The sequence below is a fragment of the Gigantopelta aegis genome, chromosome 6, assembly GCF_016097555.1.
Source record: "Gigantopelta aegis isolate Gae_Host chromosome 6, Gae_host_genome, whole genome shotgun sequence".
In the NCBI taxonomy this organism is placed as follows: domain Eukaryota; kingdom Metazoa; phylum Mollusca; class Gastropoda; order Neomphalida; family Peltospiridae; genus Gigantopelta; species Gigantopelta aegis.
In genome coordinates, this window is record NC_054704.1 from 71,389,465 (window position 1) to 71,406,438 (window position 16,974).

The 16,974-nt window shown below is 33.9% G+C and overlaps 1 protein-coding gene across 1 annotated transcript in view; it reads right to left on the reverse strand.

Annotated features, from left to right (window-relative positions):
- Positions 1 to 5,715: 5,715 nt before the first annotated feature.
- Positions 5,716 to 16,974, reverse strand: part of LOC121374037 (sodium- and chloride-dependent glycine transporter 1-like) — a 30,102-nt gene continuing 18,843 nt past the window's right edge. The window contains exons 10-14 of the mRNA XM_041500913.1: positions 11,331 to 11,462; positions 10,424 to 10,523; positions 9,059 to 9,159; positions 8,502 to 8,669; positions 5,716 to 7,136 (exon numbers count right to left, since the gene is read on the reverse strand). Of these exons, the coding sequence (XP_041356847.1) occupies positions 6,936 to 7,136; positions 8,502 to 8,669; positions 9,059 to 9,159; positions 10,424 to 10,523; positions 11,331 to 11,462 (702 nt within the window). The 3' untranslated portion in view covers positions 5,716 to 6,935. The remainder of the gene's footprint in view (positions 7,137 to 8,501; positions 8,670 to 9,058; positions 9,160 to 10,423; positions 10,524 to 11,330; positions 11,463 to 16,974) is intronic.

The window sequence follows — 16,974 nt, forward strand, 5'->3', positions numbered from 1 at the left end:
CTTGGGTTAAGTTCCATTTTGCTTTCTTTGCTCATTTTAACTTTATTTTTACGAACATTTCAGTGAATGTGACAGACATGCAAAAGTCAAATCTTCAAATGTACGTACTGCTGTGCACAAACGGCACAACCATCGAAACGGGTCCCTCACCAAAACCGGTCAACGGATGATAATCCACTTGCAGTGCATAAACATGAGCACAATTATTCGTGAGCAGAATCACGTTCATGAAAAGCAAACCTAAGCCTCATAGTTTTATTTCTTTTAGATTTCAGTACTTTGCTAATGACAAACCATTCATGATACAGATGTTTAGACATATGTAGCCTAATTCCAATCCTCGTGTGATACTGAAGAATACAGGTTGTACGTCACTTGATACTGAAGAATACAGGTTGTACGTCATTTGATAATGAAGAATACAGGTTGTACGTCACTTGATACTGAAGAATACAGGTTGTATGTCACTTGATACTGAAGAATACAGGTTGTATGTCACTTGATACTGAAGAATACAGGTTGTACGTCACTTGATACTGAATACAGGTTGTACGTCACTTGATACTGAAGAATACAGGTTGTACGTCACTTGATACTGAATACAGGTTGTAGGTCACTGAGATAGCTCAAGAGGTAGCGTCCATTTTTCCCCCTAAAAACTGGCCCACACTAATGCATTCCAATGATATACATATTAAAGCAATGCTCAGTAACTATCGGGATGTCACCTTTAAATTGAGAGTATATAGAGGCTGTGTTAAGACACCTACCACAGTGCCTTGCCATGGCCAATTTTAGCAATGGAAACTTGAGGGACACCAACATCAAAATGTAATAACTTTATCAAATGTTGGAATTTCTTCATACAATGAACAGCTATTTTTTCTTCTACATATGTTCTATCTGCACAGTGTTGTCTTGGAAAGATTTTGAAATATTTAAGGGAAAGAAAATCGATCATTAGATTTTACTTCATTTTTAATGAAATATTAAACTTAAATTTAAATTTTTGAAAACAATTAAAATCTAAAACTGTAAAACTTTGCATTTTAGATATGACAAGTGGAAGCTTATTAAAGATATGGTGACTGAATTCATGGTACATTATTAGAAATGTGTCAGAGGGATGGTGAAAGTCTCAAAATTGGGGCCATTTGCAACAACTTTTTACACACTAATTTCAGGGGAAATTAGACATGATGGGCCTCAGATTCAATTTTGACCTGCTGTATTTACTTAATCTACTTCATTTACTGTATTAGACATGTAGCCACTTTGTAAAAGGCAAAACAGTCCATATAAATGCATATTAATATGAATATGCCCTACAGATGTTACTTGGGTATACACCATATGTTTTTTGTTGACGACAACTTAGAAAATGAAGATTTTGTCACAAAATGCTGATATAAATCCTACCAAGAAGTACTTGCACCATATTTTTCAGTTTCCAGTGATAACTGTTAACAAGTGTAATCATGTGCCAGTGTCTTGGAGACCTCAATGTAATATTTCTTGATTGGAAGGATGTTTGTAGTAATGACCACTGAATATGCATTATGGATTATTCTACCATATGTATTACAAGCCAAATGTTAACCTTTTTGGCACATTTTCTGCAATAAACTTGACAAGTGTACCAGCATCTGCTTACTGAACACAATACATACATTCAGACAGAAAATCTAATAGGCTAATATTCTATGCTAAGGATAAAAGACCATTTTTGAAAAAAGACTGAAGTGTGTAATTTACATAAATGTAGGTGAAATGTATTATTAGAGTACTTAATCTTGTTAAAAACTGTATACTATTTATTTAAAGTGTTTAATTACATTTAGTAGTGATATATTCATTACATTTAGATCTTCTGTCAAATTGTAATAATTGAGAAACTCGTTAAAATTCAATATGTAAAAAAAAAAAAAAATCTCAATATTGACCAACAAAATCCAACTTTTGCTCTTTTTTACCAAATTATTAGCTCAAAACTGTTAAAAAATATTGCAACAACATGTAGTAACATCAGAGGTAATTTTATGCCATGTTGGAGGATACTGAAATTGAAAAGTTGAAAATTTTAATTTTAATTTTTAATAAATACATCAAAAAAAAGTTTTTTAATTTAATAAAATATTTAGAAAATAAATAAATGAGTTTTCATATTCCATGTGGTATTCACAATCAATCTGTGTAATTTCATCTCTCTGGTTATTCATCAGAATCAAGCATTTAACCGGTGTAATGTGTGAACTATATCAGGCCTCGGACCATAATTAATTTCGCCATATGTTTCTATATAGCCTTAGTGGCTGTAACATTTTTATTAATATCAGCAGGCCCGTGCAGTTTTGTATGTACCTTTGCCTGCATGGGGGACACATATCCTGAAAAGGACAACCCCTGTTGTCCAGCTCTTTCTCCCAGCATATTGGTTTAAACAGACACACCCTCTAAACCAGGCCGGAGTACACCCATTTTACACAAAAAGCACTACTTTTACATGGGCAGGAATTACCACAAACAAGTCTTCAATGTCAACAAGTTACACATGTTTACAAACTACATGCTCTCCCCTGTCACTTCAGTCAAACAGTTGCCACTTCATAGCTGTCTGCCATGAAATAATCACAGTCAAACAGCAGACTACTTGCGCGGTCAAATTTCCGGATTTTGGACAACCAAATGGGAAGATAACTGTAATCTGAGGCCAGCTCCTAATAAAACAACAACATAACAGACAACTTTTTCACCTTTTTATTTATAAAATATTCATTGTTGGCAAATGTATAGCAATACAACTTCAATATCAATTTGTAAAATATTTCCGGTTTAAAACCATACAAAAAAAATTATCCAACTGAAAATTGTTACCGATAAAAGCTCTTCCGGTATTTAAAAGAAATACAATTTTATTTCTGTGTTGCAACTAATTTGTTGTTATTAGGCACAAAAAAAAGAAGTAAAAAGTAAAACAAAATATATACGAACTAAACAAAATCTACTTGTATTTTTACACTATTCTCACACATACCCACCACACACCCACCACACACACACACAGTTTATGTATGAAACCCTTTGTACATATAAATAGTACTTCTATATTTATATATATTATACCCAAGTACACATATTCATTCTCTCATTCAATCACTCTCACTCACACACACACACACTCTATTTAAAGCAATAGTATCTTAAATTGTGATCTCAAACATAAAAACAATTGAATACACAGTATTTACGATATATAATTAAGGGAAGATATTTCTATTTTCAAGCATTGACATTTTATTTCAGTACGGTAATACTGTAAGTTACAGCATAAAGTTATCCAATTACCTTTCTACGGAAGGAAAAGATTTTTAAAGAGAAAAAAAGCTTTTGTTTACAAATCATTTTGTACATTTTTGGTAAACGACTAAATTTGTTGTACAAAGCCTTCTAGTCGTACAACATTGTTAACTAATACACAATACAAACATTAGTTTGAATAAATTTATGCTATCACTATCAACATGTGTTAATTGCATTAATAAACATGCAAGTTTGTCGCCATATTTTAAATACATTATTCTAATGAACTGGAGAGGAATCCTGCATTTTGACTGCAGAAATGGAAAATGCATTTTTACATTACCTAGATTAACAAAAGAATTTTAAAAAAATGTCACAGGCTAAAATTACTGTGGATTTTGTATTTTCCAAATGGTTATATAATAAAAAATATATTCAAGATAGCAGTTTTAATCAAGATTGTAAAGAGCTAGGGGCTGAAAAACTTAATGGAATGCATATCTACAGAGATCTAAGGATGATTACTGTAAACTACACAACTTAAAAAAAATAAAGGTCTAGTGAAAATGTCTTTTTATACAATATGCATAAAAAATACAATTGAAATAAATAAAAAAATACTTGTAAACGACACTGAAAAACGATTTGGCAAATTCAGACCAATAAAATGACAAAACTAAAATCGAACATGATGCTGTTAAAGATTTTCCATTAAAGCTTCGGTATTGCCAAAAGCAATCTTTGACAAGTGATGAAATACTTGTATAAAATGAAAATACTCACAATATGTAAAAACGTTTGACATTCTATTAAACTGTAACGCACAACAAACTTGATTCTTGTTAAGTATAATGAACAAAAACTGATCATGTTAAGTCTCAACTACATAAACACTGAGAACTAAAGTCTTAATTGAAATTATACCAAAGTGCTTTTTGTTTTGTGATTACATGATCAATGGAAATCTCTACAATAAAAACCTGAAAATTTTATTTGCATTAGAACCTATTACAATATTTAAAAAAAAAACCTCATATAATGAAGTTGCCTTTTTATAGATAGGGGGGGAAAAGTTCACAAAGGAATAAATTACAAACCCAAAAACTTTGAAACAGACTAACTATTACCGGTATATGGAATCATTACACCCAACAGGATGATATTAATAACAGCCAGGACTAAAGCTGTATCCTAACTCTACTCGAGCGATTATTTTAGAAATCACCGATTTCAATTGTTGCATCCTAACTGCACACGTGCGATGTGACAGATTTATCTAAATCCTAAATCTATTCCGTCATACACTTGCGGTTAGGATACAGCGATTGAAATCAATGATTTCTAAAATAACCGCTCGCATCTAGTTAGGAAGGAAGGAAATGTTTTATTTAACGATGCACTCAACACATTTTATTTACGGTTATATGGCGTTAGACATATGGTTAAGGACCACACAGATATAGAGAGGAAACCCACTGTTGCCACTTCATGGGATACTCTTTTCGATTAGCAGCAAGGGATCTTTTATATGCACCATTCCAGACAGGATAGTACATACCACGGCCTTTGTTACACACCAGTTGTGGAGCACTGGCTGGACAACCAGTTAGAATACAGCTTTGTAATTACATTCCTGCTATAGTCTCTTTCGAATTTTGTTTGTGCAGTCGACTCATGGGGAAAAACAAAAATGTTTCATTTATAAAAAGCTACTTTTTTTTTAAAGTTTATAATATCTACTGTAACAGTTCATTTAAAGCAATGGATCAACATCATGGTAATACTGTTTTCATTCCAGGAATTTTTAGGAATCCTGTAATAAGCAAAAAACAGTTGAGTATAATTTTGATTACGACTTTAATGGTCTCGTAAAGCATGGGGATTAACATTCAGTCACTGCACACAATGTCACTCCAGTTTTCTTTCTTTCTAGTCTAATAACAACAAAACCCAATATCAGTTAAAAATGGAATGAGACCTAAGTTTGTTTGAATTGCATTGTAAACAAGCATTCTGAAAGTATTGTTGAAGCAATACATGTCCTGTACCAGGCCCAACACATTTTCATATCTCCTAAGATAAGGAACATAACTCATAAATGGGTAAATCACAATGAAAGAAAGAAAGAAATGTTTTATTTAACGACGCACTCAACACATTTTATTTGCGGTTATATGGTGTCAGACATATGGTTAAGGACCACACAGAATTTGAGAGGAAACCCGCTGTCGCCACTACATGGGCTACTCTTTCCGATTAGCAGCAAGGGATCTTTTATTTGCACTTCCCACAGGCAGGACAGCACAAACCATGGCCTTTGTTGAACCAGTTATGGATCACTGGTCGGTGCAAGTGGTTTACACCTACCCATTAAGCCTTGCGGAGCACTTACTCAGGGTTTGGAGTCGGTATCTGGATTGAAAATCCCATGCCTCGACTGGGATCCGAATCCAGTACCTACCAGCCTGTAGACCGATAGCCTAACCAGGACGCCACAGAGGCCGGTCAAATCATGATGAAAGTCAAACTTGATCTGTAACTGAAAATGATAAAGCTCAATATCATGTGGCATTGAAAAAAAAAACCCAGTCCAGAAAACTGTACGAAGAGGGACAGATAGATGGACAGACAGACAAGACAGGATGGAGTAAAAACCTATAGTCCCCTCTGGTTGGACCGGCAGGGGACTAATAAGCATACTATTTATATTTACATGTACTTAATGTTCCAAAATAGATGGAGAACAGGATTTTCTCAACCCACAACCGTATTAACATTTTCAGAAACAAAAAACCCCACACAAATGTTAAAAACTTCATGCAAGCAGATTCACTGCAACCCATTTTGATTAAAACACTTCCCTCTAGTGAATAGCTTACATTCGTTAACATAGGCACTTGGCCAGACTGCAGCATATTGCTCATCCTTTCAAACTGAGATCATTCACACGTTACCAAACAACAGCAAACAGCAAACGGTCATCCCAAGCCATGGTCCCATCAAAAGCAGCGTGTTTACAGCAGTTACTCCAACACACACGACTAGATTCAAACCGTACATAGTCGGCAGCCTTGTATATATGTTGTAAACAGCAGAATTATTGTACATTGTTAAAGCAGTAATATATACGTCATAAAATGAGACTAGATTAGACTTGTATGTAAACAAAAATAGTCATCACATGACACCAACGCTTTAACGTTTTTAAGCCGACTACAGATGGTCCATCAGAATATAAACGTGCCAATTGTGGAAATAGGTCTCTTTTTATTTTTTTAAATCCACAATATGGACACAAATGCTGAGTACATTTACTTAAAGCTGACTGCAGATGGCCCATCAGGAAATGAACTCGAATCTCTCCCTCAATCGTAAGCGTTTTTTCCTTCTTTTTTTTGGTCAGAAAACGCCTCGTTGCTTCGGATGATGCACTCTCGTGGGAATTTCTGTCCTTCGTTAAATCCCACCTTTGTTCTAAATATCAAGATCTTTTCCCCACACATAATGGAAGAAAAATCTTCATAGTGACCATCTGATCTCTCGTAATGTCCCTTGTATTCCTGCTGTCAAGTATACTCTCATCATTTCTCTTACACTGTTGCTGTTACAAAGTACACTACACATTGGTCACTAATTCAGCAGCGTTCTGTCTTGTCAGCAGACAGCAATGTTGCTGCTTCGGGGACCTCTTTTTCCTGGAATGTATCGACGGAGTCCTGCTTCGCAGGCTGAGCAATCATAGTATGATGATCCTCCAGAGTTGAAAGATATTTTTCTCGGTGCTGGTCGACGGCAGGTCCCCAATCTTCAGTTGGCTTCAGAAGCTTCTTGATGCGCTGTAAATAAACAAACACACACACACACTCAAAACATGGTGCTACTTAATAACATATTACTGGTATAACCACTAATTTGGGGTATTTATGGATTAGTATAATGTAAATTATGACTAAGAAAAGTAAAATAAAAACGTCCAATTTCAAGAGAAAACTGAAAGCTTTCTGGTGGCTATGAAGTAGGGCCTAACACATAAAGAAAGACAAGTTTTAGTAACATTTCAGGCCCTCCGATTTCACAGAAACAATCGTTTGCGGTAAAGTGTCAGTAAAATAACGGAACTGAAATTTCGTTTCCCAAGATTATTACATCAAGTATGACTATTCAACGAAAATAATACATAATTATGTTTTAAAAACAGTGTCTCATGGGTTCCCATGATCACAAGGCATGGAAGTGAAGAAGTGTTTCCCATGAAATTTGAAATCCAATGACCTGCATTTGAAGTTTAAGTCCGTATTTATCCTTGTGTCTACTTTAATAACATAAAGAAATATTTATTGCCAACATTTAAATTGAAGCAAATTTTAAAGATTTTTTTGCTAACCTTGAACATTAGCCAAAAGACCAGATTAATGTGTAAGAAAAATAATCTGCTTATACAAAAATACTAGGATTTAAAAAAACAAAAAAACATTTTCTACATGGCTTACATTGAAAACGTAGCAATGTACTTTTCACAATGGCGTCAGAAGAAAACAAATTAAGATCTGTAAAAGGTTTTTTACTTGAAATTAAATGTAAATGGCTTACAGGGTTCGAAATACTGCCATCCTAAATGGTTTTTGATGATTAACATCATCATGGGCGGGAGATTTGTTTTTAACAGGCAATTATTTTACTTCTATAGTCACACATTAGGACGAGTCAATCACATTTGGTCTGGCACGTTTTGACAGGGGCTGGCTGAATTAGTAGCTTTCTGGATCAAATATCTGGCAGAAATTTCAACCATTTTACACCCCTGGGCCCATATTCTTGAACTAATCTTAGCACTACGAAATCATAAAACCATTGTAGGTTGTGACGTCACTACAGCACACACCATGACGACGTCATAGCTTACAATGGTTTTACGATTTCGTAGGCTAAGATTGCTTGAAAAATATGGGCCCTGGTTTAAATGTGTATATCAAAGGCCATGGTATGTACTACCCTCTCTGTGGGATGGTGCATATAAAAGATCCCTTGCTGCTAATCGAAAAGAGTAGTCCATGAAGTGGCGACAGCGGGTTTCCTCTCTCAATATCTGTGTGCTCCTTAACCATGTTTGATGTTATATAACCGTATATACAATGTGTTGAGTGCGTCGTTAAATAAAACATTTCTTTCTTTTCTTTGGTTTAAATGTAAACCTGGCTTACGTCAATGAATGGTCCTTCTTCCCTGGCTATGGCGATGATCATCATGATCGGGATGGGTACGAGAGAGACGAGACCCAGCATCCAGCCGAACACGATGGCCCAAGTCGGGTACTCGTAATCTCCGTACGTCACCGCCTGTAGGTGGGTCACACTGAACAGCCAGATGAACTGTAAACACAACACATTTCCAGATTAACCACAGTATTATCATTAAATCAAGTCCATTCCAGTTTTTAAATTGGCTCCTTTCATTTTTATGAAATGGCAAACTGTAAAGGCGTAAGAGATTAGAACATAGCTAACAATTAAACCAGTTCAGTTGAGAAAAGGTTAAATGGAAACATATCTATGATTAACGGAAATATTACAACAAATTATTTATGGTTACAAAAAAAAAAAATAAGGCCAAAGAAACAGACTATGTGAACTATGGTGGCGTGATATGATTAGACAAGATAACCACCTTTTTTACCGAGATTTTAAAACCTATACCTCCATATTACATGGGGAATCATCACAACTAGGTACACACGAACAGAACAAAGCAAACAACTTACAATGATAGTCGCTGGGGTGACGTAGCACCACATGATTTTCCAGATCTTGTGTGGTTTGTATCCAATCATCAATTCAATGTCTTTGAAGAATCTGTCAATTCCTGAAAAAGAAGCAACATTTCAATCAGAAAATCAATACAATAAATATTATTTATTCAACTATTTGATCCACTGTACATGAAATACTATTTGTTATTAATATGTGCCGCCGAATTCATTTGCCAAAGAAAGTTTTTAAATAGAATCCACTGAAAATGTAACTACTAGCTGCACTCTCGATTCTTGTTACATGTTCCACATTTCCGACTAAGACCCTTGGTACTTGGTATTAGAGAAAACAGACTTTTCATTGATGAAAAACAAATGTTTATCATTTTAGACACGTTCTGTTAACGAACCAGGCAGTGTTATTTTATCATTTGTTGATAAATGTGACGCCACTAGTTCACACAATTTAGAAAAAATTTGACTATTGACTTTATGAAAACCAAATTAAATTTGTCATTTTTGTCATCTTGGTTTATAAAATATTTATATTTGTAAAATGTAGGAAGAAGCCTTAATATATGCTTTTGCCGGATAGCCAATCACAATATCTAATTTTTTACTTGATGGTGAAGAAATATTATTTAGAACTACATGTATTGACATTTCTATCTCGTATTTTACTGTAATCATTTTAACTAGCACCACAAAAATAATACTAAGGACAATGAAAGTTAAAGTTTGTTTTGTTTACCACCACCACTACAGCACAATGATTAAATTAATCATCGGCTACTGGATGTCAAACATCCAGTAATTCCGACTCGTAGTTATCAGAAGAAACCGCTACATTTTTTCTAACGCAGAAAGGGATCTTTTATATGCATCATCCCACAGACCAGAAAGCACATACCACGGCCTTTGCTATACCAGTTGTGGTATATTGGTTGGAATGAGAACAAACCCAATACATTGAATCGATCCACAGTGGTGGTTCGATCCTGTGATGCAAGCACCTCAAGTGAGCACTCAACTGACTAAGCTAAATGCCGTGAGGACCATAACAATGCCAGAATTAACTATTGAACACTCTCCGAAATCGTCAGACTAAGCCCACAGCTAAAAGCTGATGGGAATGACAGGTGTGTGGCACAGAAAAACCACAAGAGACAAGCACTTGTCGCAGTTGGAGACCAGGACTGGCATGTGGAGGTGGACAGCGAAAGAAGATGAAAGATAGCAGGAGTTGTCAGATCAGGAAGAATTGAGATGGAATTCAATGGAGTAAAATGAAAGAGGTCAGTGGGATAAAAAAAAAAAATTTAAAACCAATAAAAAAAAATCCTGTGAGAACAAAGATGACTACAAAGCAAAACACACCATAAATCCAGGCAATGACGACACATTCAATAAGAGAAAGGATCATCAGAGAGAATGTGGCACAGTACCAATCCATCACCTGCAGAATGTAGATTCCTCCCTGAAACGTAAACAGTATGGAAGTTAATCACATTTGTAGTGCAATTCTAACAGTACTATTGTAACAAGTATAATCGCAGGAATGTCAATCAACTGACCTAGGCAACTGAGGTGTGTGCTCAGGACAACATTCTTCAAGTTTTATTTGAATATAAGTATGAAAATCCAGGCAAAATGTTATCTATGGCTTTAGATTTCACTAATTTGGGCAAAACAAGGACTTTTGTCTTTTCCGAGCACAGTTCAGTACTATCATTAACAGCTGCTGGAGAGCTGTCAGTATTCAGAAATGCATTTCAAGACATTTCTGTGGTTTAGAGGTGAAATATTTTGAGGTCAGCCTGTTTGTACTTAATTTGGGTGTGATTATTTTGGACATATGTATTCTGGGCACAACGTTTATCGCTTCGCGACTTTGATGCAATTAAAGCCGTTATGTAACCTGTGTAATAAACAGAATGCCAAAAGAAATTTGTTCAAATAAATATCTTGACAGGAATTTAGATTAGGAAAGTTAATCATCAGCCATTGGATGTGTAACATTTGGTAATTTTGACATATATATAGTCTTAGACAGGAAACCCACTACATTTTTCCATAAGTAGAAAGAGATCTGTTATATGTACCATCTGACAGACAGGATAGCAGCATTTGATAAATACCAATCATGGTGCACTGGCTGGAATGAGACATGACCCAGTGGGTCCACCGATTGGGGAAGCAATCCCAGATCGACAGCGCATCAGGCGAACGCTTTAAAACTTGGCTTAGTCCCATCCCAGACAAAAGATTAATAGACTGTGTGTACCTGTGTAATGAACGGGATGCCCAGCAGGAATTCAACAAAACACATTACTGCGGTGAAGAGCACCTTCCTGTCCCTCAGCAGTTCGGGGAACTCGTCAATAAACGCACTGGTCATTGTTTCAAACATGCCAAACTGCAGAGATAAGAAAACAAACAAAAATGTTAACTGGGCATCAAGCATAGACACAGATAAAGAAAGGCATGCATAAATGTATCAATTTATTTGACCAACAAGCAAATGTGTGTTGTTTTTTTTCAATCATAACAACATATTAAAAAAATGTGTACTTATATTATTTTGAAAACACCATTACATCAATTCGGTACTTGGAAATAAAAACTATAATTTTCTACTTAATATAATATTTAAATGGCTTATTACCATAGAAATATTAAGATAGAATTTTTGTTTACAATAATTTGATTGTTGCTTATTGGTCTTCAAGGTGAACAGAGCGAAAAGTCTGTCCAGAAATAGTAACTGCACCAATACTTAAAATTAATATTTCAAATCAATGATAAGTTTTTAAAATTCCTTTTGAATATACAAAAAAAATATATTAAAAATTCAGCAGCATTATAGCTTGCTTTGTATATTGTCTCCCACCCCCTCAGAATCCGTGGTTTGAAATGTATTTATTAACAGACCGACTTGACGCTATGTTCACACTACGTGGCAATGTGATCACAAGTACCTCAAAAAATCATTTACTAACATATACTCAAGGAAAGATAGTTAAAACAAATCTTTTAATTTTAAATGAAGTACTTTAAAATTTACCTTTATAAAGTGATGATTTTAATTTACAAAGGAGAATTTGATTTAAACTGTCAAGTACTTGTGAACACTCCTGAAAACAGTTCACTGAAGATGCAAGAAAAATTTGATGTGAGCGATTAAACTCACCATTTCACCAAATGTTCGAAAACCAAAAAAACAGAACATTGATATCAAAGACCACAACTATTTATTTTTACCATGCTCTTATCACCATCAACGACACCAAAAACTTTACTTAAAATCTATATGTAAATTTAGATTCCAACTACCAAAAATAAACTCTCCCGTTCCCACCACCATCAACAACTTGATAATGCTCCCAACATATTCAAATTACTTTTGCACGGATTTTGAAATAAAAATTTTTAAAGTAATTTTAGACACGTTGACTTGCCGAAGAAAGTTCCGTTAGATCAGTTATTTTTAGGCTGCATTTCTTTGTATTAGCTTTTTGACTACTTATAATAATTGTAATAAACGTAACCTTGCATACTTGATATGTCAAGATCTAACTGATACAGAAGTACTGAAATGTGTAAAAGACCTATCTTATTATTTGTACAGTAATTTTGCAATACAGGCAGGTGACAAAAGCTTAATGGTAGAATGGAATTACAATTGTGTTTCTGATGTCACGGTCTTGTTACACTGTTACACTGATGTTATTTTTATTTAAAATCAAAACATTGTGTAGGCATATTCAAACTTAAATAATAGTATAGAAAAGTTAAATTTATAATTTGGGAATGTTGGCAAATATCTTGCAATAAGCAGCAATTTTTCTTGCACAAAGTAAAGCTTTGAATGAATGAGTTTAAAACAATCACCTAAATAACATTTTATGTCCATATCAGACCCAATGTTACTCAAATACTCAATAAAAGTTGCTATTAATGTAGTTAAATACACAATACAGATCAGAAAGTTGAGATTTCGTTGATTTTAATTTACAAATTAAGTGGATTGGCCTATATCAATACCTCCCAAGTTATCAACTGTTCACAAACAACCAGTCCTTGGACTTTTGTTAAAGTTATAGTTTGTCATGTTTAGCGACACCACTACAGCAATACTGATTTATTAATAATAGGCTATTGGATGTCAAACATTTGATAATTCTGACATATAGTTAGACGAAATCCTCTATACATTTTTTTATTAGCAACAAGGAATCTTTTATATGCACGCCCCCGGGGCCCCCCCCAAAAAAAATCCTCCAGGACAGCATATACCACAGCCTTTGATATATAAATCCTGGGGCACTGGTTGGGATAAAAAAAAAAGTTTTTTTTATTTAATGACGCCACTAGAGCACATTGATTTTTTATGTTATCATCGGCTATTGGATGTCAAACATATGGTCATTCTGACACTTTTTTTAGAGGAAACCTGCTGTCGCCACATAGGCTACTCTTTTTACGGCAGGCAAAAAGGGATCTTTTATTTGCACTTTCCATAGGCAGGATAGCACAAACCATGGCCTTTGTTGAACCAGTTATGGATCACTGGTCGGTGTAAGTGGTTTACACCTACCCATTGAGCCTTGCGGAACACTCACTCAGGGTTTGGAGTCGGTATCTGGATTAAAAATCCCATGCCTCGACTGGGATCCGAACCCAGTACCTACCAGCCTGTAGACCGATGGCCAACCACGACGCCACCGAGGCCGGTCTTTGGTTGGGATCAATTAAAAAAAAAAACCCCAGCCCATCAGATAATGGGTCACCAAGGGCATTTCAATCTACGATCTAAACACCTAAGACAGGTACGTTCTACTGACTGGCTACATCCTGCTATTCTGTGCATTTTAGATTCTTCAACATTACACTAGTCTTCAAATATTCCACTTTAGAGGATGAACATCTCCATAATTAAAAAAAAAAAAATTAATATGCTTGTTCTCAGTTTATTTCTACACTGCGTTTACAAGATAATATTGCCGTTTAATTTGATCACTAAATAAAATTTCCAAAAGATTAAAAAAAAAAAAAATTGTGTTCTTGGTGAAATGGAAAGTAAGAATGATGTATTGAAAAATACATGTATACAATGATAGACAATCATACGATAAAAAACCTATAATGCTGTGGGTCACAATGGTCGCTCTTCCCGCACGGCCACAGACCAGTGCTCGCCCTTGAGAAAGTGAAATCAAAGAAAGGCATATTAATAACAAATATAGCAAATAACATCAAAATACAAGCAAACGCCCATTACCGATTTTGGTCACATGTGTTCATTTTTGCTTTGTTTTGCTAAACGATCCATTAATTAATGTATGGTAAAAATTAAATCTTGAATTTATCTTTATAATTGAAATTATATACAGCCAAAAGTTTTTTTTTTGTATTTTTTTTTTTTTTGTAAACTTTCCTCATTATTGCTATTCATCTCAAAATAGCGAGTATTCCATGTACATATATTTTTTTTTAATGATATAGAAAATATTATTTCCAAATTTGAAATTTGTGTTTGTCTTTTGGTGAAAATGATTTCCAAGTTAACCAAAAATGAGGCAGGTATTTTCACAAATATATCTGTCAATTGTTTTAGTTGTTCTGAAGATAAATTTTAATCCATACCCAATGTACAGTACATTCATTATAGTTGTTTACTGAATTAGTTAACAAGGTAAAAAATGTAAAAGCAGAATTCGACATGATGTTTTAAGACATCAGAAAAATGATCATAACCTGACTTATTTCAAAATTTGTTGACAACAAAAACAATGTACTCTCACAGCCATGAAAGTGCAAGCCTCACTTTTGTTACGATGAAACTATTTTACATCAAAACAATGGACACCAATTCAAATTTGGAACTCTCTATTGTATGCAAAACAATAAAAACAGTAATTGACGTAGATTCACCATTTGCCACTAAAACATGAAATTTTAAATTAAAAAAAAAACCCCAAAAATATTTTATTCAATATTTTTTGAAGAATTTTTTTGAGTCCAACCAAGTGCTTTTAATAATTTCTGCTTTAAATTACAAACAATTTTTTGTTAACAATAATAGCCAAATAATATTTTAAAATTTCATGGCATTAATTGTAGAAATTTTGAGCAAACTATAAAGCATGGAAATAAACCTTTTTAGGCCAAGGCACGCACCTTATCTTTCATAAATGATGTCATGATATATTTGTTAGTAAAAAAAAAAATTCCATTTATCTCTGATCAAAATCACAAGCAATTGTACCATTTTTATTTCTATGCATGCATAGAGATAAAGTAACAGTAATGAGGACATTTTTATTTACATGTGCCAATATAATGTTAAAAAATAAATTGAAAAAAATATGCACAATTAGATTTTTTTCATTACAAAATAATTTAATCGGCGTTTGCTTAAACATTCTTACCACAAATAAAATCTTCATATCACTTGTACAACTCTTTGAAAATTACTTTCATAATGGACAATGACTTATTACAAAAGGGATCATTGTAACCGACTTACAAATATTATTTTAAACTTTAAACACAAAAGCAGTCCATATTGATTTATTTGAAGACTTATGTCCGTAAGTATTAACAGTAAACTGTCCAGTGTTATGGTACATCTTAAGGAATACTTTCTGGTCAGTTAAGTAATACTTTCTGGCCTGCATATCGCACTTTATTTCTCTGTTTATTACAACAAAATATTACCCCCTTTTAAAGTGAAATAATAACACAATTGCATGCAACCACATGGTACCTTATGATTTTTGTTCCCACACTTTGATTGCACACTTTAGAATTTCTGATTATATAAATAAAGACCCCACTATAACACAAAACCATGGGCTGTAGTTATTGTCATAACAAATTTAAACATTAAGTTTTTCAATGATTAATTATCATGCAACTGGAAAGTATTGCTTTAGATAGGGGTCATGTCGATGTATTTGCAAAAAATTCATTGTATCACGGTTTGTACAATTTTAGGAAAATAGTAAATGCAACTTGCTAAGTGATTACAAAATAAAGAATAACAATCAGTGAAAAGCTTGATTTCTAATTCAGACACATGTAGTACTAATGGAATTAACAATATTCTATAGTACTAACGGAATTAACAATATTCTATAGTACTAATGGAATTAACAATATTCTATACCCTGAGGTATCGATAACGAACACTCTCTACTTATCATACTGATTAAGATATTAAACAGCATGTACTACAAGCCATGTGTTTGAGGCCAACACATTTACTTTCAAATAACGACCAACACAATAATGATATTGCTCGTATCAATAAGCCATCTGTATATGGTTTGTGGCTCGATCACACGTTTTTGATTATATTGCTCATACAAAGTATCAGACAGTTTTTGGTGGCCAACATTCTTTTCCAGTTTATTCAGGGTTCGACAAAACCACTAGCCCTCAGTGAATTTTTGGTCTGGGCTGGTAGAAATGATCAACAGTATTACTGTAATACCTAAGGAACTAGTCAAAGCTTCTTGAAGGGCTAACGACTTTCTGAAACATTTGCCGAACCCAAAGTTTATTACAGCATGCATGTTTGACACATGCGAAAGTTAATAACAAACTTATTTGCATTATAGCACTGGGTATATCATCTTTTAAACTTGTAATACCAGTATTTCATGTCGATGATATATCTGTTATTGTTTATTGAAACCAATTTTAGCAACCACAATAAACCATTACATTTTCACAGCCATTTTCAGTTAACTTGTTATTTATGTCACATATGGTTAAAAACATTATCAACACAATATATTGTCACTTGAGGTAGTGTATGAAGTGTTAAAATATCTATGCATCTAAACTTGACATTATAAATCCAATAAAGTAAAATTCATACAAACTATTCTGTTCCAACAAATTATCATTATTAATGTTTT